At 54.7% G+C, this 23003-nt stretch overlaps 1 protein-coding gene across 5 annotated transcripts in view; it reads left to right on the plus strand.

The window, feature by feature from the left end:
* FGD3 (FYVE, RhoGEF and PH domain containing 3) overlaps positions 1-21476 on the plus strand; it is a 48307-nt gene extending 26831 nt beyond the window's left edge. For 3 of the 5 annotated variants that reach the window (XM_081236657.1, XM_081236659.1, XM_081236658.1), the window contains 10 exons: positions 2842-2988; positions 3333-3425; positions 4635-4714; positions 6100-6130; positions 7040-7147; positions 8204-8266; positions 17411-17533; positions 17832-17972; positions 19953-20099; positions 20368-21475. In XM_081236657.1, the coding sequence (XP_081092783.1) occupies positions 2842-2988; positions 3333-3425; positions 4635-4714; positions 6100-6130; positions 7040-7147; positions 8204-8266; positions 17411-17533; positions 17832-17972; positions 19953-20099; positions 20368-20610 (1176 nt within the window). In that variant the 3' untranslated portion in view covers positions 20611-21475. Of the gene's footprint in view, positions 1-2841; positions 2989-3332; positions 3426-4634; positions 4715-6099; positions 6131-7039; positions 7148-8203; positions 8267-17410; positions 17534-17831; positions 17973-19952; positions 20100-20367 lie in introns of all 5 variants that reach the window. The other 2 variants (XM_081236655.1, XM_081236656.1) reach the window with 1 other exon arrangement.
* Positions 21477-23003: the final 1527 nt, after the last annotated feature.

The following is a 23003-nucleotide window of genomic DNA, read 5'->3' on the forward strand; positions in this document are numbered from 1 at the left end:
CTGTCCCTTACTAGCTTGGTGATTGCTGGTAAGTTATATAGCGCTCCATGCCTCAGTTTCCCCATCTGTAAAATGAGGTCACTGACAGGGGCTTCCCTGGTGGCGCAGTGGTTGAGAGTCCGCCTGCCGATGCAGGGGACACGGGTTCGTGCCCCGGTCCGGGAAGATCCCACATGCCGCGGAGCGGCTGGGCCCGTGAGCCATGGCCGCTGAGCCTGCGTGTCCGGAGCCTGTGCTCCGCAATGGGAGAGGCCACAGCAGTGGGAGGCCCGCGTACCGCAAAAAAAAAAAAAAAAAAAAAAAAATGTGGTCACTGACAGGATCTGTCTCATTGGGCTGTTGTGGGGATTAAATCACTCTACATAAAGTGCTCAGAACAGGACCTGGCATAATTTAGTGTTAGCTCTTGGTGTTAGCATCATTCATTTGTTCGTTCATTCACTCACTGAAGCTGTGTCAGCTGGGGCTGCTCTAACAAAGTATTGTAGACTGGACAGCTTAAACAGCAGACATTTACCCTCACCATTCCGGAGGCTGGAAGTCCAAGACCAAGGTGCTGGAGGATTTGGTTCCTGGCTTGTAGACAGCCACCTTCTCGCTGTGTCCTCACATGGCAAAAAGAGAGAGCAAGCTCTCTGGTGTATCTCTTAATAGGGCTCTAATCTCATCATGCCCCCACCCCTCCCCCACCCCATGACCATGACCTCATCTAAACTTAATCACCTAACAAAGGCCCCACCTCCAAATACAGCCTGAAGGTGAAGGAGATGGTGTCCTCTTGTTGATCTAACGCCCCCGAGTAATAGGCTCTGCTGATGGAGAGGCCTCCTAGCCCATACCAATGCCTTTTGACCCAGTGGGCCCTGTCTTCAGAGGTCCTTGTGTGGCCTGCACACTGCCTGGACATGGTGTAAGAATTTCTAAATCCTTGCCCAGAATTAGAGATCAGGTCATTTCACAGGAGAATCCAAATTCCTGGCTTTACTGGAAAACTCTGAAAACCCCAGGCCCACACTCCAACCTGGGACGAGGCGAGGTGCCTCCTAAGTGGGCCGGCTCTCCAGGCCGCCACAGTCCCTACTCAGCCCTGGTTGCCTCAGTCCTGAGACCTATTTACTTTCACATGGACACTGTCGTTTTCTGAGAGGAAAAAGAAAGTGAAATATTTCTTTGACCCCACATCTCTCAAAAAGGAGAAATGAGGGACAGGCCGCCTGTTTTGGGGCAGCTCTTGCTATGTGTGGTCCACGTCCTGTGTCCGCATTACCTGCCTGTCCCCGGGATTGGGTCTGGAGCCCCCAGACCAGATGCATCTGAGGTCAGGCCCACAGTGGGGCACCCATGGCAACCTAAACAGGTGACATTTCACTCTAGATCCTTTTTATCTCATTTCCCCTTTTTTTCCTCCCCAAGACTAAATCTAATGGAGGAGAAAGAGCTGCTTCATGGAACTCCGTGGTCATGAGCTCACACAGAGCCCATGGAGGAGCCCCCATGGGCCTACATCTCTGAGGGGCTTGGGGTGGACTCCTGTCCCACAGTAGCATATCCACCGTGTGGCAGTTCTCGCTCCAAGTCTGGTGAGGCCTCTGTGACCGGCAGGGGGCTCTGGTCAGGTGTGGGGGAAGGCTTATCAATGTGTGTTCATGGGACCGTCTTCATGCTTCCACCTGTCCATCCCTAATCCCCTCAACCTGGACCACCACCCCAGCCTCCCCACCTCCAGTCTCCCTGGTGTCTGATCTGTACTTCTCTACTCAGAGCTTTCTATGGGTTGCTTATTTTGTCACTCCCTGTCCAGAAGCCTCCTGGTCTGTCACTGCCTCACAGGTACACACATAAGCTCTCCTACATGCCCACTGCACGCCCAGCCCCCAGTACACACAAGGCCCTTTGGCCCTGCCTTGCCTGCTCTTCTTCACTCTCCATGCTGGCTCCTCCTCCTGCTCCCATGCCCACACCTACCGCCTGCTTCCATACCAGAGGCAGAAGAGCTACCAAACCAGCCTGCTTCCAGGGAGTGCAGGCCAAGATGGGTCAGGTCCAAGGGCAGTGGCCGCTGTAGCATGGTGGATCCATGTTCCTTGTTGCTGGGTTAAGGTTCCGGTAGGCTCAGCTCTGCCTTTTGCTGAGTTCACTCCTTCATTCCTGGCTCAAGCCCCTGGTCAGGGCCTATGGCCTCTCGGCCCAGAGCTGGAGCAATGAGCTGCCTACCCTCTCCCCTCACACCACAAGGGTGCTGGTTGGCCATATGACCACACAACCAGCCTCGAGAACAGAGGGTGATGACCTGTGGATAGGCAGAGGTCTGGTCTCATCGCCATCTGAGGGTGGAGCAGGAAACCAGGTAAGGCTACCACAAGAGGGGATGACTGTCCAGGGCAAAAGCTGCAGCTGCCCAACGTATCTCCTCTGACCCAGTGCCCTTCACTGTGGAGGCTAAGAGAGCCAGTCCCAGTTCTCTAGCTGAAACATCTCCAGCAACTCACTTGATTTCTCTGTGCCTCAGTTTCTCTGTCTACAGATTGAGGAGAGTAATGGCATCTGCCTCTTAAGGCCCGTGCTAGAATTAAATTAATTAATACCTACATTGTGTTTAGAACAGGGTGTGGCACATAGCAATGGTGCTAACTGTTGTTATTATTTATTACTCTCTGCAAGGTGAACCTCTGTTCTTCAAGGTCCGTGTTTTCCCTCCCACCGTTGTCAGCAGGATCGTGGTCCCATCTGGGTTCTGGACCACACTTGCAGGGCAGGGTTCCATACACCTCTGGGTCCCCAGCCCTGGCAGGCCTCCAATCCTGAGGTTGTGCAGCTGCCTGAGCCCCGTGTCTCTCTCAGGAGAAAATGCACAAGCTCTTGGAGGTGTACGAAAGACTGGGTGGGGAGGAGGACATCGTCAACCCTGCGAACGAGCTGATCAAGGAGGGCCACATCCAGAAGCTATCAGCCAAGAATGGCACGACCCAGGACCGCCACCTCTTCCTGGTGAGCCCCCATCCGGTCACACCCAGCCCTGCCCAGTCCTGCCCAGCCCAGCTGCAGAACCACACCCCTGCCAAGCCACACGCAGCCCAGGGGCAGAGCCTGGGTCTACCCAGCCACTCAGCCACACCCTCACCCAACCCAGGCCCAACCAGCTGCAGAGCCCCGCCCCACCTCTAAGCCACTCCCCCAGTCCAACCCCCAGCGTGCCCTCACCACGCCCACATTCAGCCCAGCCCCGCCTAGCCCTGCCCACTCCTGCCAGAGCCACACCCCACCTCCTCCCTGGGGTGCTCCTCTGTGGAGTCAACCGCCCCTCACCCCATACCCGCCCGTCACTATCGCAGTTCAACAGCATGATCCTTTACTGTGTGCCCAAACTGCGGCTCATGGGCCAGAAGTTCAGCGTCCGGGAGAAGATGGACATTTCTGGCCTCCAGGTGGGTGAGCCCCTCCCACCGACCTGTTCCCCTGAGAAAGCACAGAGCAGGTGTGGGGACACAGCTCTTTAGCCACCAAAGCACTCACTGCTGTGCAACTGGTTGCCTGCCTTCATGCTTCTCTGAGCCTTGCTTCTATCCTGACCCAGGCATGGGGGAACATCTCTGAGGGCGCTCTGGCCTAGCATCCTGGGCTGAATGGGCAGGACCCCCTGTCCCTCAACTTGGCCTACCGGCCAGTGCGCTGCTGGCTTCACGTTGACAGGATGAAGGACAATGTCAGGACCTGGGCCATGTCCTGTCCCCTGTGAAGTCAGCCCTAAGGGCCCCATTTACAGACTCTAAGGGAAACTTGGGGTGAATGCAGATGGGGTGCCCATCCTGCCTGTTCCCTGGTCCTTGGTCCCATGCTCTCTCCACTCCTGCACCAATCTGGAGCCCAGATGAGGTTCTGCAGGCACTTGTACCCAAGGTCCACATGACCTGTTGTCCCTGCTGTCCCTATGCCTTGAGTCCATCGATGTCTCGTGCTGTGGGGCTGCTGGAGCTGGAGTCAGTCCCCCTCTCCTGTGGGAGAGTGCTTTGAATTAACGGGCACTCCAAAAATACTGGCTAAATCAAAGTATTTCTTTATTCTAAAAGGTGAAGGGTTGCATCAGCGATACAAAAAAATCCCTTCTGACAGCGGCCAGCCTGTGGGCCACATCCAGCCAAGGGCTGTGGGAGTGGGATGTCGAGGGGATGAGGGAAGGCTCCCTGTTGCAGACACCTGCAGATAGAAGGTACCTGCCCATGGGGCCTCCGAAACCCCGGCAGAGTAGTGGAGATCCTCCTGGCTCTTCTCCTAAGATCCCCATCCCTGTGTCGGGAGTGCCTGTGGGTACCTTTGTGGGGAAAGGCACTGGGGCTGACTTCCTGGGAAGCCCTGAGAGCAGGCAGATTTGGCCGGCACAGTCCCAAGAACAGTGGATGAGTGGTCCTAGCCCTGCCTGAGCAGGTCGGTGGTCCACCCTCCACCATGGACTGACTCATGGAGTGGCCCGCAGCAACCATGACACTAAGCCGAGCACTTCCCTTCAGACTCACTGGGTCACCTCTGCCCCCACTTCTCAGGGAAAGACCTCCAAGTCTGAGAGTGTGAGTCCACAGTTCAGGACCAGCTAAAAGTGACCTACTGTTTTTGTTTTGTCCTTTGTTGTATGCCTTCAGGTGCAGGATGTCGTCAAGTCAAATGCAGCCCACACATTCATCATAACTGGAAAGAAAAGGTCCCTGGAGCTACAAACTCGGTAGGTTTCAGCTGCCTTGGTGTCTGCCGCTGTGTGAATGTGTTTGACCTGAAATTTTAGCAGATAAGCTTTCGATGTGTTTTTCTTCATTTTACTCGCTTATTTGTGGTTTAAAATGTAACAGTACTAAGGGGAAGTCAATGAAAATTAAGCCTCTGCCCACCCCCTGTTCCCCACCCCCAGCAGACGTTCTTAACCATCTCTGAAGTATCCTTCTGGAATTTCTGTCCCTGTACATATGTATCTATTTTTTATTTTTTATTTTATTTATTTATTTATCTAAATAAATTTATTTATTTATTTTTGGCTGCGTTGGGTCTTTGTTGCTGCGCGCAGGCTTTATCTAGTTGCAGCGAACAAGGGCTACTCTTCGTTGTGGTGTGCAGGCTTCTCATTGTGGTGGCTTCTCTTGTTGCAGAGCACAGGCTCTAGGGCGCATAGGCTTCAGTAGTTGTGGCACGCGGGCTCAGTAGTTGTGGTTCACGGGCTCTAGAATGCAGGCTCAGTAGTTGTGGCGCACGGGCTTAGTTGCTCCATGGCATGTGGGAATCTTCCCGGACCAGGGCTCGAACCCTTGTCTCCTGCATTGGCAGGTGGATTGTTAGCCACTGTGCCACCAGGGAAGCCCTGTATCTATTTTTTAAATCACAGATGACCATTTTCTATCTAGTCTGTTCTGCATCTTGCTTTTTTCATTTAATTTATCAGAAATCATCCCATATATGAGCACCATTTTCTAAAGCAGCATAATTTTCCAATATGATCATTGGCTGGTTCCCATTGATGGGCACCTAGGTCCTCTGGGGTTTTGCTGTTGCACATGGTGCTGCAAGGAGTGTCCATGAACCAAGTTTTGTACATATGTGTCGTTACGTCCATCGGGTAGATTCCTGAAGTAAAATTGCTGGCCAAAGGGTAGCATGTCCACTTTAAATTTTGGTGGCTATCATCACACTACCCTGTAAGATGGTGCGTGACTTGTGGCAGGGCTTGGGAGAGCCCATCTCTCACTTCCGCCAATGACGTGAGATCTTTGCAATGACCCATTGTGGCCCAGGGAAGTGTTGGTTTACGTCCACTGCAGAGGGCTCTGCATACCAAGCTTACCACATCTAGCCACATCTGACTTCATCTGGCCACACCTGACCCCACCTGCACCCACAAGGCCACACTTAACTCCACCTGGCCACACTTGACCTCGCCTGACTGCACCTGGTGATACTGGCCACAGTGATCCAGAGCCTTTGGGGCCACTCTCCCAAGCCTTGAGGTGCACTTCCAGGCAGTGAGCAGCACAGGCATGTACTGCAGGGCCGAGAGGAATCAGGTGGTTTAGAGTCAGTATCCAAGTCTAAATGAATAAAATACTCTTTTGGCTTTTATAGGACAGAAGAGGAAAAGAAAGAATGGATTCAGGTGAAGCTCCTAAAGTTTTAAAGTAACCAAATGACCAAATTCTTGAGCGGTATGGGCATTTCATGTTGGAGCAAGGGATGGGGTGGCCCCGTGTCCCCCCCAGGTATTACCCACCCATCTATCCACCTTGAAGTGATGGGGTGACCAAGTTTATCAGCACCTTCAGACTCCACAAACCTTTGAATCCATTCTCTTATTTGGGGCTCCCCAGTAAACAAATAAACATAAAGGCCTGGAGGTGGGCATGCAGGGAGGTGCCCTCACCCTGGGGAGGATCTCCACTGTCTGGCAGCTCCAAGGTGGGTCCACGTTGTCCTTCTCTCCATGGCTGGCAGGAGCAGTGGGTCTTGCAGGACGAGCAGCTTGACTTCCAGGACGGAGCCTGTGCTTCCAAAGACAGGCCAGGCAGTGTCCTGGGGCAGCCAGAGCAGACTCAGCTCAGAACCAGCCATGGTCGGGACACAGGTCAGGAGGGCCACGTCAGAGCGGAGGCCAAGGCAGTGACCAGGGTTGGCAGACCACCACCAGGCCAAACGCTAACCATTAGTGATTTGTGGCTCCCAAAATTCGTAAGACAGAAATCTGAGTGAGAAGAGAAAAAGGAAATTCAAACGGATATTAGATGGGAATGCTGTTGCAGGAAATGGAAACATGGCCTCGAATGCATATAAAATGTTCCGAGAGCATCTGCCCTTGGCTTGGAGTACTGCATGTGGGGTGGCGTTGGGACCCAAGGAGATTGGAATGGGGACCTGGTCAGTCACTGATCACATCCCTGAGCCTTGTTTCCTCATCTCAGAGGACATGTGAGGCTGTTGGTCAGGGGAAAACGCAATGACCACAGGACCCTTGTCCTCACCCTCCTGGAATGCTCTCTGAGGGCCCTTGTTCTTTGTGGGTTTGTTTCAGGTCATTGAGGCCACCATTGAGAAGCACAAGCAGAACAGCCAGACTTTCAAGGCCTTCAGTGGCTCCTTCAGCCAGGATGAGGATTCCTCCCTCACTCCAGACCCGCCTGTGAGTGCCAGTGTCCCTGGGGCAACCCAGGCCCTTTGCACAAGGACTGGCGTCTGGGAGGGAAGCTGGTCCCCATGCTCTCCTCATGCCCACCTTTATTGAGCATCCATGTGGGGACCCCTGTGCCTTGTAGCTGGGGTGGTCAGTGCTTGGACAGGCGGGAGAGAAGGACAGGCCTGGATAAAGCTGCAATATGAGGCATTGTCCTATCACATGCACCTAGGGGCTGTGATCTGCTCAGCAGGAGTAGCTTGCTCTCCATGGGAAGCTGTCCCCAGGCCTGGGGGGAGCCAGGAAGCAGGATCCCCACCCAGGGCCAGATGGGTCCGCCCTAGGCCTTGGCCATCCCCTCTGTCTGGGTACAACCAAACATGACTTCACAGTGAGGGTCCCTCACTCCATGCCTCAGAGACATCCCTGAAGCTAAGGGATACCCAGCCCAGCCTGGCTGAGCAGCCCTGAGTCCCAGACACCAGGGCTGGTTGGCCCTCCCTGTAGTCTCACTGGTCTGTGGCCCACAGGCCACCTCATTATCCACTTAATATTTGCATCAAATCTCCATTTTGTCTGCTTTCTGGACTATTTTAGAAGAAAACTTTGTGATGTCCCCAGGCAGGGAAAGTACTGTCCCCTGCCTTGAAAAGAGGTGACCTGGAAACAGAACCCCCCACCCCATCCCATACCTGCCGTTAAAGTTGGTGCAGAGACAGAGCCTGACCATAGCAGTCAGGGCACCGAGCTCTCCATAGATGCCTGAGGAAAGCTAGAGGCCAGGGCCACCTCACATGGTGTGATGCAGCTGGTTAGGCCTGGTGGGCCTCAAGGAGGTTCATACCTGCCCACCGCCCTCCACCCCAGCTGGGAAATGATAACTCTTCTGAGATGCCTTCAGGCCAGGGAGGATAGATTCCCAAAGTCGTAGCAAACACTAGGCCCCGACAGTCTTCCTCCTGACCCTGGGACCAGCCAGAAGGAATGGTGCCATTCCAACACTGCATTGGATGTCAGCATGTGGCCACAGAACCTCTGCTCATCAGCTGTCTTTGTCCCCTCCAGATGGTGAGCGCCAACTCAGAGGTGCCTGCAGTGGTAGCCACTGGTGGAGGGGGTGCTGCAGGGGTGAGTGACGCCCCCGGCTTTGACAGGGGTGGGAGGTGGAAGTTGGGGTCAGTCCAGGGTGACCTAAGGGTGAGGGTTTAGCCTCCCCCTTCCATGTGACCTGGGTCCTCACAGTGATGGCCTCTGGGGCCTGTTGGTGGAGGGCTGGGGCAAGCCCGCTGGGACCCAGATGTCCATTTCCTTGGGTGGGTGAAGGTTACACAGCTGAGTTCTTCTGAAGACTTGTGCTCTTTACCACAGGTAAAGTATGCCTGGATGAAATGTGGATCAAGGCGGTACCTGGCCCTCAGGAGGCTCAGTCAATGTGGGCGGAGAAGGCGTGGTCCAGGGTCAGATAGCCTGTGTCCATGTCCCCACCCTGACAGGGCCAGGCCACGGGACTATGCCCGAGTCCCCCCTGCTCTGTCAGTTTGGGAGATTAGTAACAGGGTAAATGTGTGCGCCTTGCATGCAGTGAGTATCCAGTACAGGGAAGCATCATTATTAACCACTGGGCCTAATAGTCGTGAAGTCTGATGACAATTATAAGCCTAGACTACCAAGGAGGTGCTGTACCCTGCATCCTGAGAGGGGATTCTCCTGGGCATCTTCGCTTTGCCCTACCCCTCAGTTTTCCGGGCTCAGAAGGAATGAGTGGAGGCCTGAGCCCCAGCCTGACCCCTAACAGGGGGTTTGCTCCTAAAGGGGAACTTCTTCCATGGGTAGGTCGGTACTGCCCCCACATTCTCTCCACTGGGCTTGCCTCTCCTTCCCTCCCCGCCACTTCTCTTTCTCACATCCCTCATCTGGGCCAGCACTCCCTTGGTGGCAGGTGCTCCCCAGTTGGACAGCAAAGTCTGCCTGAATTTAGCACCAACTTGCAGAGCTCCTTCTTTTCTGGCTACAAGGGCCACCCTGCTGGTCATCACAGCCATTCTGGGTTGGCACTTGTTAGGATCAACCCATTTCAGGAACAGGAAACGGGCTTGATAGGTGAGGAGACCTGGCCTTTGGCTCGAAGGCCTTGTGGTGGGACTTGGCTTTCCTGGGACAGCAGCAGAGGGAGGGCCGGATGTCTAGCTCATCATGGGGAGTAAATGTCCCTGTCTTGACTTAGATTTTTAGTAAGAAAACTAGTCCCGGGCTTCCCTGGTGGCGCAGTGGTTGAGAGTCCGCCTGCCGATGCAGGGGACACGGGTTCGTGCCCCCGGTCGGGGAAGATCCCACATGCCGCGGAGTGGCTGGGCCCGTGAGCCATGGCTGCTGAGCCTGCGCGTCCGGAGCCTGTGCTCCGCAAGGGGAGAGGCCACAACAGTGAGAGGCCCGAGTACCGCAAAAAAAAAAAAAAAAAAAAAAAAAACTAGTCCCCTCCTCCCACACAATCCATGCTGCTGGGTAGCATTGAGCCCCTGCTGAGGCCCCACAACAGATGTGCCCAGATGCCCCAGTCCCCTGCTCTGTTACAAGAGCAGAAGCTTTGCCAGGTCACCACACGACCCCTGACCCGACGTGTCTCTGACTGCCAGGCTCTGGGAAAACCTTGAGGAGTTTTTGGGCTCCCATGGAGGGATGGAGCATTTCTAGGGCATGATGGGCTTCAGGGACCAAGTGAGAGGAGGGAACCCCCTTATTTGAGTGCTACTGCTGCTACAGGGTGGCACTGCGAGAACCAAAGGGAGCCTGTGCTAATCTGTTTGAACTCAGAGTCAGGAAATCTGAAAGCAGCACCATCAGCAGGGGAGAGATGGTCTCGTCACAGTCCCTCATACTCCCTGAGGGGCTTCCAGCATTGTGGCTCTGTCTGGCCTTGCCTTCCTTCCAGCCCACCCTCCCCCACCATGCCCTGGCCTCCCTCACTTGGCCACGTCCCAGGGCCTTTGCACCTGCTATATCCCCTCTGTGCAGAATGCCTCAATTATGCCTACTGTGCCCCAAGGCCTCATCCGTGAAGCCCTCGCAGCTGACCCCAGAGTCACTGACAAGTGCTTCTCACATGAAGCAACCCACCATCAGCTTTCTGAATCACCAAACTGTGCGTGTGAGGCTGGCAGTGTGCTATTGGGCTCCTTTCTGGAACACATAGGAATGTCATGAAAAGCAGCTTGCACACTCAAGCGTCATCTGTGTAACTAACTGCCCAGAGAAAAATGACAGATGGGGCCTCTTCAGCTTTCCAATCAGCTCCAGGGTCCCTTGGCCAGGGTCTCTGACAACCTCCATGATGGCCCTTTGCAGGAAGCACTGCTTCTCCCTGTCTCTGCAGGGGAGCTGAGCTGGACCCCCTGCAGGGCCCTCTGCTATCCGACCCTTGGCCTGGGGCATGCCGGAAGGCATCAAGGGCCGTGAGCAACCCCCATTCTTTGTAGGGTGAGTCCACAGGCAGGCCTCAGTCCGTGGATGCAGGGAAAAGTGGAAGTGGCTGCGGGCTGTGTGGTCAGGGAGACAGGGCTGAGGAAGATCCAGTGCCAAGGCAGAGAGGAGCAGGAGGTGAGGCTGGCACACATGACAGGCAGTGCCCATCAGAGAATGTTCTAGCTGGAAGGGACCTGAAGGTCACATGTTTAATGTTTTAACACGTGGAGTGGGTCCTGACATGAGGCTTTGGGCAACTCCTCCCCCTCTACCCTCACCTTCCCTTGGGTGGGGAGAAGAGAGAGAGAAGCTGTGTCAGGTGTCTGTTGGCCACTCGGGTGCCCCTTCGATTGGTTGCCCCACTCCTTTGACAGGTGAAAAGGTAACTGAGAGCCCCTGAGGCTCAGGGCCTCAGCCCAGTCCAGGGGTCTGCCCAGGCCAGGCTGCAGACTTGCTGGGCATCTATGATGACGCTCAGCCAGTGGATATGCAGGCCACCCCACCTTCTTCTACCCAGGGGCTCAGCCTTCCAAGGGCTCTGCAGCATCTTTGACTTGCCAGATGCTCAGGATCACAATTCAAGTTCAGGTCTCCTTGTCCCAGTCCCTTTATCCACCCCAAGCCAGGCCCAGGCCCTACAACAGACAAACGCTTGTCAGCAACAGACTTGCAGCTCCGGCCCCGGCACCCATGGCCCGGCCATGGTTTTTCTCATCTGTGTTTCTGATGAGCACAGGTTTTGGTGGACCCGGGAGGGCAGCTCAGTGAAGCTCCTGCCACAGAGGGCGAGTCCGAGATGTGCTCAGTGGATATTTGTGGAAAGTACCTCAAAGTGGGTTTTAATTCTTGCACTAGAAAGAGTGATCTTTGCTATAACATGCCAGATGTTAAGCTTTTGGAGAGGAAATGTAATCTCACTCTTGGTGTGCTCATTTGATTTCCTGGTGGTGTCCTCAGACGCACAGTTCCCACAAGGCCCTCTTTCCTAAGAAAAGCTATACCCAAACCAGGAAGTTTTGCAAGGGAGTCTTGCAGAATCCAAGGACTTCCCCGTTCAGCAAAAGTTGCGTCTCTCTTCAGGAAGCACAGAAATGTCAGAGTCCAAAAGGCCTCCCAGGGCTCCAGAGCCACCATGGCAACATATGGACCCTTCCACGATGTCGTGAAAGGCCCCATCCCTGCCACCCGTCGTTCAGCGTGCACAGACTTAGTGCCGCCCTCCCATCCCAAGCCCAGGACAGGGCTGCCCGTGAAGGGAAGAGGGCCTGGGCTGCACCCACCACAGGGCCAGGCCTAAGACCCAGGCCTATGTCCACACCCTTTAGGACCGATGATAACTGTGTGGCTCCATCTTCTGAGGCTGGTTGTCAGGGCCACTGTTTGGGCCCCGATTCTTACCTGAATTTTCCTCCTGATTCCCTGCTTTGTAAGTGAATCTGCTGAAGAGAAAACGCTGAGTGAAACAGGCCCTCAGCACAGACCTCCCAGGCCCACGCTTGTGCATTTGGAGCGCTTTGGGTGAAGTCACTTGGCTGTTACTAGGGAAGCCACGGTTCCACACCTCCCTGGTTAGACTTGGCCCAAGCCTTTCCAATGTCTCCACGTCCAAAGAGAAAATCTGAGCCCCTCCCTTTGGTTGACTTATTCTATATCCTCATCCAAAAAGGAAGTATGGTTGGCCAGGAAGACCTGTCCTCAACGATGCAGGTGGGCTCACCTCAGCCACCTGGTCACCAGCCCTCGGTGCTGGGAACTGCCTGGGGGAGCCGCATCAAGCGTGGGCCATGGTGGCTTACAGTCTTCAGCACCGAGGAAGCTGGTACCCAGCCAAGAAAGCTGGTACTCAGACCCTGTCTGATCACCGGACTGCAGCCTAAGAAAAGGAAGCCAGGATGGGTCGCTCTTCCAAGCCCCAGCCCCAAGATGCCCGGCTCTAGGAACTGCCCTCTGGTCCCTCTGGCCAGGACGGGGTCCCTGCTGACCTTCAGCAGATGAGCTCTTGGCCACATACCCCTGGCCCGCTACAGCCTCTCCTCCATCTCATGGGCAGCCCTGCCCCTCAGGGATGCCCCAGTAGCCCCCATGGCCTCCCTGTGTTTTCAGCAGTTGTGCAGCGCTGTTCGCAGCATCTGGAGAGCCCAGGTTCTGCAGCACATGTAAGTGCTTGAAGGCAAGACAGCGGATCCAGCCACCCTGCCGCTGACCACTCCCACCTCGAGTGCCCTTGGTGTCCTCACCTGGAAAACAGGCATGGCAGGGTCACCACGAAGGTTGGTAGAGGGCTGAGGCTCCTGGGCCACAGCAGACCCAGGGACGGCCCCTCCTCTCTCTTCTCATGTCTGAGCCCCAGCAGTCCTGAGAGACGGTCTCAAGGGAAGGAGCCCTGAGTGGGGCAGACTGATGTGCCTCAGGGCTAGAGTGTGGCTGGCAGCCAAGGCCGGGCGACAGGGGTGGCCTCCAGTAAGGCATGTGGCTGTGGGGAGTGTCAGTATTGCTTGTCCGGTCTGTGCCACCCATTTTCCACCCACAGGGCTCTGTGGTCCTGAGCTGCATGGAATAAACTGAGAGGGGGCCCAAGGTTTTCTTACACCCAGTGTCCATGGGGTCTGGGGTCATGAGATGGAGGAGGAGGGTGATGGGGTCTTGGGCAGAGCAAGTGTCCCTATCACCCTCAGAGGCACCAGCTGGTCCCAGGGCTCCTCGTACCAGGGGGCCAGCACTGGCCTCACAGTGGTGGGGCCCACAGTGGGGTCTATGAGCAGAGGCAGCGGAACTTGGAAGCATAGGCCAGAATTAGTGTGCTCAGGCTACTTAACAAAGTGCCACAGACACTTATTCTCTAACAGTTCTGAAGGCTGGAAGTTCAGGATCAAGGGGTTGGTAGGTCTGGTTTCTCCTGAGGCCTGTCGACTTAAAGAAAAACACACAACTTAGAGCTGAGTTTAGGTTTTATTCAGGATCTTACTGAGGACTATAGCCTGGGAGACAGCCCTGAGGAACTGCTTGTAAGAGTGAGGGGAGGAGCCAGTATATGTACGAATTTTTTGGCTAGGAAATACATGTAGTCAAGCATACATTTTGGTAAAAGATTCCTGCTGTATCACAAAGAACAGATACCTTAAGTTAGTACTTTTTTTTTTTTTTTTTGGCGGTACGCGGGCCTCACTGTTGTGGCCTCTCCCGTTGTGGAGCACAGGCTCCGGACGCGCAGGCTCAGTGGCCATGGCTCACGGGCCCAGCCGCTCCGCGGCATGTGGGATCTTCCTGGACCAGGGCACGAACCCATGTCCCCTGCATCGGCAGGCGGACTCTCAACCGCTGCGCCACCAGGGAAGCCCTTAAGTTAATACTTTTAAGTGTTTTTCTCTGCATGGGAAGATGCAAGAATCTGGGGTCACTGAAATTCTTTCTGAGATGTACCTCTATCTCGGGGCCTGTTTCTCCAACACACAGAATGCCTCATCTTGATTTTTCATCCTGAAGTCCCTCCAGGGTGCACTGTCGTGGGTGACGGCAGTGGGTGCATCTTAACCCTTATATAACTGGATGAGGAGCGGCACTCTTTGTTCTTTTTTTGTTCACAAGCATCTCTCCTTGGCATGTGGACAACCATCTTCTCCCTGTGTCCTCACATAGTCCTGCCTCTGTGTGTGTCCCTGTCCTAATCTCCTCTTCTTATAAGGACACCAGTTATATTGGACTAAGGCCCACCCTAGTGACCTCATTTTACCTTAATCACCTCTTTAAAGGCCCTCTCTCCAGTCACATTCCGAGGTGCTGGGGGTTAGAACTGCGAACTATGACTTTTGGGGGATACAATTCAGCCCGTAACAGCCTCCATTGCCCAAGCCCCTCCCTTCTGTCCCCCTCACCCCCAACCAGTGCATCTCTTTCTCCTTAAATGTGCAGAGTTTATATGAAACATATTTTTAGCTTATTTTGTTCACATTTTTATTAGGGAAGCTTTGGACACACACAAGTAGAAATAACAGACAGCGAGACCCCCACACCAGCCTGGAGCAACTTCAACTTTGTGCTGTTCATGTTTTATCTGTCTTTCCACCCCTATCCTCACCCCACCCCCACATACTCTTCTTTCTTCTGGAATTTGTTAAAACAAATCTCAGACCTCATTTTATTCTGCTCAGAAACACTCATGTTAAACTTATTTTAAGTGTTTCTCTTTTAAACTGAAAAAGTGTCTCTGGGCCTCAGTTTCCCCATCTGTGCAGGGGAGAGGTTGAGACAAACACCTCCAGTAGCCATTCTAGCTCTGACATCCTGGGGAATTTGATACATATCTGTGGCATTTCTTAAAATCTTTAAGTTTGTGGTGAATTGACTGTGTTTTCTGCTGGGACCCCAGCGCCCCCTACCCACACAGAGAGGAAATGCTAAGGGGCTGGGGCTGTTCAAAGCTAGAAAGCTGTTTCATCAAACGATGGGGCATTTCCTGAGAACCATGGTAACATGTAAAGGCAATCAGCAAAACCAGTCAGGATTCTCGTGATGTGACGGGGTTCAGGGCCAGGGGCGGTTCCTCACCCCACTTTACCGATGAGGAAACCAAGCTTGGAGAGGAGAAGTGACTTGTGCAGGGTCTCATGGCTGATGAGGGGCAGGGCAAGGGCCTGGGAGCTGTCCCCCAACTTGCACCACTCCTAATCATATGGGGAAACCTAATCAGACAGCGCTACTGGCCCCCCACCCCAGCCTCACCCTGCATGGTCGGTGCCCACTCCCACCTTCACTCCCTCCTGCCTCCTGCTCACCTCCCAAGCCCTGCATCTGGTGGGGCTGGGGTCCTAGACACGACTGATGTCACTATGGCCAGGGGTAGGCAGCCAGAGCGGACCACATAGGTTCCCTCACCCAGCTCTCAAACCACTGTCCACAGTGCAGAGGGAACACAATCCTCAGTGGAAATGTGAGGCAGGAGGTGGGGGGGTTAGGGGGGCTGGTCAGTGAGTGGCTGGTTTGCTTTTCTACGTGTCTACTGGTTTTCTTCCTCTTTCACAAGCTGTTCTCGGTGAACACTTGAGAAAATCCAGATAAGAGAGTCAGATAAGAGTAACTCTACCCCAAACAGCCAATGAGATCATCAGGGTGTGCTTCCTTCCCGTCTTTTTTTCATGCACGTACTCTTTTTGGTATAAACATTATATGCTACTGTACATTATTTTGCAACTTGCTTGTTTCCCTTAGCAATGTAACTTGACACCTTTAAACAGTCTTCCAACATGTCGCCCTGACATCTACCTCCCACGTATGATTTGTATACCTGTCCCTTAATTTTAGACTGCATCAGACTTTTTTAAATTGGTAAATATGTTTAACTAAAAAAGGAATAAATACTTTTTTTAAAAAAAAAGTAAAGTGATAGAAAGTGATAGAATAAAATGAAAACCTCTCTCCCACTGCTGCCTGCCACTCTCCAATTCCTCTTTGCTCCAAGGAGTTTGATGTGGTTCTTGTAAAACTTTTTGAGAAACCTTACACAAAACAGCTTGTTTAAATGTAAAAGAAAACAAACAAACAAACAAACAAGAAGTAAAAGCATTTTTAAAAAAACTATCATGGTTTTAATCTCAAAACCAAAGGATAAGCAATGAACATAAGTATCCCAAGCAATGCAGGGACATTGGTCTGGTTTTGGCATAACGGTTGTTGCTGTTTCTGGAGAGGGACTTTCCTGTGGGGAATGGCCAGTTAACAGGCCCAGAAGAAGAGGATTTGTGCTTCCTGTGTCGAGGCAGAGCTTCCCAGAATTCTGGGGGTTTTGCCAGAGTCCAGTTGGTTTTCAGATAGGGTCATCGGACTCCTCAGGGGGGCCTATCAAAGGCCCATTCTTCTTTTTTTTTTTTTTTTGGTGTATTAGTTTCTGCTTTACAACAAAGTGAATCAATTATATATATACATCTGTTCCCATATCCCTTCCCTCTTGCGTCTCCCTCCCTCCCACCCTCCCTATCCCACCCCTCCAGGCGGTCACAAAGCACCGAGCTGATCTCCCTGTGCTATGCGGCTGCTTCCCACTAGCTAGCTATTTGACGTTTGGTAGTGTATATATGTCCATGCCTCTCTCTCGCTTTGTCACAGCTTACCCTTCCCCCTCCCCATATCCTCAAGTCCATTCTCAAGTAGGTCTGTGTCTTTATTGTGTTCTTGAGTCTAGTCTTAAAGATCTTCTAACCTCTTTGAACACACACCATGTTTCATGACTTCCGGTTGTCTTGCAGAAAGGACTCATCACTGCCCTCTTTTGTGGGGAATTCAGGCAGCGTCGGAGGAGATAGAGAGGGGAGTCCAGCCCCTGACCCTGCTCCCACCCCAGGAGAGTGCTCTTGCCCGTGTTGGGTGGGCAACTGCACACCCCTGAGTGCCTGGCATGGAGCAGGCACCATGCTCTGGGGTCCAATAAAGGACAGAGCGTGGAAGCAAGGGCCACCTGGCTGGATGCTGGGTGCAGACACCCCAGTCCTTGGTGTCTGGGCTCCTGTGCAGAGCAGCCACCGCTTCCCCCAGTGTGGGTTCCAGTTGTTATCTTTGCAGACACGCAAAGTCACTGACCTCCGTGGTGGGACAAGTCATTCCAAGCATAGAGTTCCTGTTCCCCTTGGAATCTCACCCCGTGTAACAGCAGGGCAGCTGCTGGGGAGTGAGGCTGGGCAGGGGGCCATGGCCAGTGTGGCTCCTGCTTAATTCCCTTCTGCACGTCCGGCCTTCTTGCCCTGCATGTGCATTGCCTGTGTATCGCACAGCTGCCACTCCACGTGCGCTGGGAAGCTGACTGCAGCCGTTTGCCTCCCACAGCTTGAGCCCAAGAGGGGGTCCTCTAAGACCAGACGTGACAAGGAGAAGCAGGGCTGCAGCAGCTGCGGCGAGACCTTCAACTCCATCATCAAAAGGAAGCACCACTGCAAGTTGTGTGGGGCGGTGAGTCCAAGTGGGAGGAGGCCAGCTGCTGGGGCCTCCATGTGCTCAGTTCCTCCTCCAAATCTTCTTTCCATGCACACAGACCCTTGGATCCTGGAACTTCTGAGCAAGAAGGCAGGCTCTGGGGGCCCAGCAGGGGCCAGACTTGGGGTGTCTGCCCTGTGGACAAGGCTCCCGACTCCCATGGCTCACAGACAAGCCCTTCCCCTCCACATGCCGTTACACCTCTCCTTCCAGCCTCCTTCTGGATAGTCTTCTGGCCCTGGGCATTGGGGTCACAGGTGCCCTTGTCTTGCAGGTCATCTGTGGGAAGTGCTCCGAATTCAAGGCCGAGAACGGCAGGCAGAGCCGTGTCTGCCGAGAGTGTTTCCTGACCCAGCTGGTGGCCCCCTCAAGCCCCAGCCTCGAGGAGCCCTTGGAGCCCAAGCAGAGCACAGAGGTGGGTGGGCTGGGGCTGGTGAGCCTTCCAGACACAAGACCCCAGAAGCCTTGACAGACTGTGCTCCTAGAGCTGTCGCCTTTCCTGGGACCAGGACTGGTAGGGCTCAGTTGGGTCCATAGGCCACTGAGTGCAGCTAGCAGCTGAATGCCAAATATCACGTGTGTGCGTGTTGGGCTCTTAGGATCCAGTCATGGCTGAGAGCTTGGGAACCATTTGCACTCAGGAGTTAGATGGTGCATTAGTCAGCTCAGGCTGTATAACAAATACCACAGGATGGACAGCTTAAACAACAGAAACTTATTTCTTCATATTCCTGGAGGATGGAATTCTGAGATCAAGGTGTCAGCAAGCTGGTTTCTCCTGAGGCCTCTCCTTGGCTTGTAGATGGACATATTCTCCCTGTGTCTTCACACGGTCTTCTCTTTGTGGGTGTCTGTGCCCTAATCTCCACTTCTTTTTTTTTTTTTTTTTTTTTTTGCGGTACTCGGGCCTCTCACTGTTGTGGCCTCTCCCTTTGCGGAGCACATGCTCCAGACGCACAGGCTCAGCGGCCATGGCTCATGGGCCCAGCCGCTACGCGGCATGTGGGATCTTCCCAGACCGGGGCACGAACCCATGTCCCCTGCACTGGCAGGCGGACCCTCAACCACTGCGCCACCAGGGAAGCCCCCTAATCTCCACTTCTTATGAGGACACTAGTCATGTTGGATTGGAGCCCATATATATGACCTCATTTGAACTTAATTACCTCCTTGGAGGCCCCATCACCAAACACAGTCACATGGGGGGTTAGGGCTTCAACATATGGGTTTGAGGGCAAACAATTCAGCCCACAGCAGATGGGAACAAGTGTCATCTTCACTCATGGTCACTCTGATTGAAGGCCTGGAGGCCCTGCCAAAAGGAGATGCTGCTCCTGCCTTGCCCAAGCCATCGGGGGGCTAGGGGGCAGTCAGGACACCAGCAACCTTCTCACCTCCTGTCCTCCTGAGCATGGCTGCTGCCTTCCAGGCCCTCCTTCAAGGGCAATGTGCCTATTTGTTGAGGTAACAGGAAAGCTGGCAAAGTGAGAATGTGGTTTCCAAAAAAGTGCATTTTTCCATTCTCTCCACGTAACATAGAGCATAATTCATTCTCAAGGCCAACTGCACATCGGGGTCTTCTGGGAAGCTATTTATAATGTCAGTTTCCCTTCCCAAAGGTTCCAGGGAGGGTCATCCAGGTGGGCCAGGACTCTGATTGGAGCCCCAATTAGGGTCTCTGTATGTTAGAGGTCAAGTGCATCAGTATATTAGAACTGAGTGTAGGATTATCTCGATAGAGGAGAGAGGAGCCCCTTGCTCAGCCCCCTTGGCCCCCTCATCCATGCACTTTAAATGCTGTGTTTGGGAGACCCAGGTCTCAGGTCCGAGCAGGGACCAGTTTTGCCAGGTGTGTCTGAGGGGCTTCCTGGTGACCTAGGGGTTGTGTCCATGACTGCTCTAAACACATCAGAAGAAAGGGAAGGGTGTGTGTGTGGTGTGTGTGTGGTGTGTGTGTGTGTGATGTGTATGTGAGTGAGTGTGTATGTTTGTGTGTACTGTGTGTGTGGTGTGTGTGAGGTGTGTGTGGGTGTTGGGGGGGTGGTATGGGTGTATATGTGTGTGTGAATGTGTGTGGTGTGTGTGATGTTATGTGTGAGAGGTGTGTGTGTGTACAGGGAAATCATCAACAGCCGCCACGTTCTGGTTCCCTGCTGTTCCATTTTTTCCTACCTTATCTTTATTTCTGTCCCGACCCTTCTTGTGGTCTCACTGCCTAGAAGGTCCAGCCCAATCCCAAGTGGCCTTGCAGTGGCCCTGGGGAAGCTCAGGCTGGCCCAGGCCTTGTCCAGTCTGTCTCCCCCTCCTCTCTCCCCCCAGAGCTTCAGCCTTGGTCCTTCCTGGAGAGTGGCTCTTACCAGGGAGACTCCACCTGACTTGTCCTCTGTGTCCCTAGAAGCCAGCCACTGTGGACCCCCCACCCAGCCTGCTCTGTGGCCCCCTGCTGGCGTCGGATGACGGCACAGCCTGGAGCAAGGTGTGGGCTGCCATCTCTGATTCGGACTCCCTGCAGATGGTGTTGCACCTTCGAGAAGGCAGCCAGGTGTGTCCTCTGTCCGCTGGGCCACACTGGGGCGGGGAGGGTCCACCCTGCTCCGGCAGCCCACAGCCTCAAGCCTGTGGCGCCCAGATAGGCCTGGGCCATGCAGCCTGGGGCCAACCCCATGTGGTGGGTGGCTCATGTGACCCTAGGGCCTCAGTTTCCCCGGCTGTCCAGAATCACCCTTCTGCTGCCCACTTGTGGGAGATGGTATTTAGTGATGCCAAGACTCCAGAGGCCGGGGTGCTGAGGCTCCTCTCCTTTTCTGCAGGATGGCCAGCTGCTGCATGCCATCCCCCTCTCTGGCTGCAGGGTGAGTGTGCCAGACCCCGCAGAGAGGCTGGATGTTGGACACATGTGGCAGCTGCAGCAGGCCCAGCAGTCTTTGTACCTGAGTGCCCCGTCCGCCGAGCTGCAGCAGCAGTGGTTGGAGGCCCTGAGCTCAGCAGCCCACGGGCACCTGGCCCAGGCCAGCCCAGGGGCCCAGCAGCCCCAGGCCCCAGCTGCCCCATGAGCTGAGTCTCTGCCACGTCTCCTAGCTGTACAGCCACCGTGGCAGGGGCTGTACTCATCTGAGAGGTGGCATCAGGCCACATGCAGGCATGAAGGGAGCCTGGACTGCTGAGGGACCAACAGGCCACATAGCACTTGGCCCTGGAGGGTTCCTCCATGTCAGAGAGGAGAAAAATGAGGCCCAAACAGGGGCAGCCAATTGCCCAGGGTCACCCAGCACGTCCCTCAAAGACCCGGGCCTCTGCCCGCAGGCCCAGCAGTGTGGCCCAGAGTGGGACGTGGGGTGACTGTCAAGAAAACTCCATCTGAGTGGGCAGTGAGGGGTCATCTGCGCCAGAAGACAGAAGGAGCTCATGGGTGGTGCCCAGGGACACCTGGTGGATGTCTGCAGTCATGCCACCCCTCCTGATGGTTGCCCACCCATCTATACCATCTACATCCATGTGAGCTGAACCATACTGGCCCCCTGGACTCCACCTCTCTCCTCTTTCCTCTCCCGGGGACTGGGCACACCCTGTGCCACCTCGTAGCTCGCCACCCCATTTGGAGATGCCCAAGGGAGTGAGTGGTGGGTTCCTGAATAACCGTGCTGCGAAACTACAGGGGGACCACACAGGCGTCGTGTGGGGGCCTGAGATTTGTGCCTGCCTTCCCTGGTCGGTGGTGAACAGTGCTTATCTACATAAATAAATGCTGGCAGCCAACAGGTGGACACAGCCTTGGGGCAGGGTCTCCCCAGGTGGTTGGATGGAGAATGAGGGTAACAGATGGGCACAGCCGGTAATGAGGCCCTGGACCCCAATCCAGGCCTGCAGGGTACAAGTAACACCCCTGTGGTTGCCCCAGATGCAGCAGCGGGACCTCAGACAAGGTGCCATGCCTGGAGACCTGCTCTGTGTCCCTGCTAGTGAGGTAGACAGGGCCATATGCCCCTGTAGCAAGTGGAGCCAGACTTAGATATGGGATCGTGGGAATGCTGGCTACTCACAAAGATGTCAGGAAGGTCTATTTGCACCAGAGCCCCGAGGGCCTTGAAGGAGAGCAGAGGGACTTAGGGACTGATGACTGAGGGGTGTCCAGTCCCTTGGGACCCCCATCCCTCTAACATCCGCAAGGCACCCTGCAGGGATGCCTGTCACTGCCCAGCCATGGGCAGACCCGCAGGGCACATACCTGTGGTCCGAGAGGGCCACTGTGGGAGCCAGAAATGGATGACTGGTCATTGGTGAGGCAGGGGTGGGGCCCAGGCAAGGAGTGACAGGGCACAGGTGAGGTGCTCAGGGCACAGGTGAGTTGGGACCCAGGTGAAGTGGGCAGGGCCCAGGTGAGGTGGTCAGCGTCCAGGTGAGGTAGGACAGGACACGGGTAAAGTAGAGACCCAGGTGAGGCGGGCAGGGCACAGGTGAGCTTAGGCATGAGTCAGCGCCGTCCCCCACATACCCACCCTGCTATGCCTGGATGCTGCTGCAGCTGTATACCTGCTGCATACCTGGGCCTCAATCCTGCATCTGTGAGAGCTCACCACCCTGCAGTGGGTGTTCTGAAGCTGCTTGATACCAGCAACTTGCCCACTGGGAAGGGGAGGCCAGGCCCTTCCAACTGTGCTCTTACTCAAGGAAATACAGCAAAGTCCCTGCCCATGGAGCCAAAGCAGGGACAGCAGGTGTCAGAGGCATTGAAGGGACCTGGAGCCCAGCCGGCCTCTTCCCGCTGGTCCTGCCCTTTCTCCCTCGGAGCTCTGCTTTCTCTGCCTCATGCACTGACTGAGTGGGCCTAGTGGGGCTCCTTCTCAGGGTCAACTCTGTAATACTCCAGTCTCACCTCAACCCCAGGATGTTCCCACTTGACAGTTGAGGAAACAGTCACAGAAAGGATGCCCCCAAGAGTCCCACCGTTCCAGACCAAGTGGGCAGCTGGAATTGACCTGCTGGACATGGTGCCACTCTGCTGGGGTCTGAGGGGGCAAGACTGGGCCCCCCATCCAGGGTCCTCACCCACGGCCCCCACTGTGGGTTCCTGCCCAGGGTCCCCGGGGCCGGTTCCCAGTGAGCTCTCTGTGCCCCAGGGCAGACCTGAGCCCTATCCTCTCCCACCCAACAGCCTGGGGAGCCCGGCACGCAAGCTTCCACAGTAATTTCAGGAGGGTCCTGTCCTCAGTCAGCACATCAGAAGGCTGGCAAGGTGGGCATTCTGTCCCTAGCAGCTCGGGGTACACCAGGACATTATATTCCATCACGGTCCATATGTCCTGGGGCCAGCTACAAGGGTGAAAGCAGGAGGCGTCCCAGCAGGGCCCGGAAAAATGTCCTCGCTGTCCATTTTGGACAGTGCTGGGCCCTGAGAACGCAGAGGAAAGGAAATCCCTCTGTTTGGAGTCTATTCCCATTGAGACAT

This window comes from Mesoplodon bidens (assembly GCF_964165515.1).
Source record: "Mesoplodon bidens genome assembly, chromosome: 6".
Classification (NCBI taxonomy): domain Eukaryota; kingdom Metazoa; phylum Chordata; class Mammalia; order Artiodactyla; family Ziphiidae; genus Mesoplodon; species Mesoplodon bidens.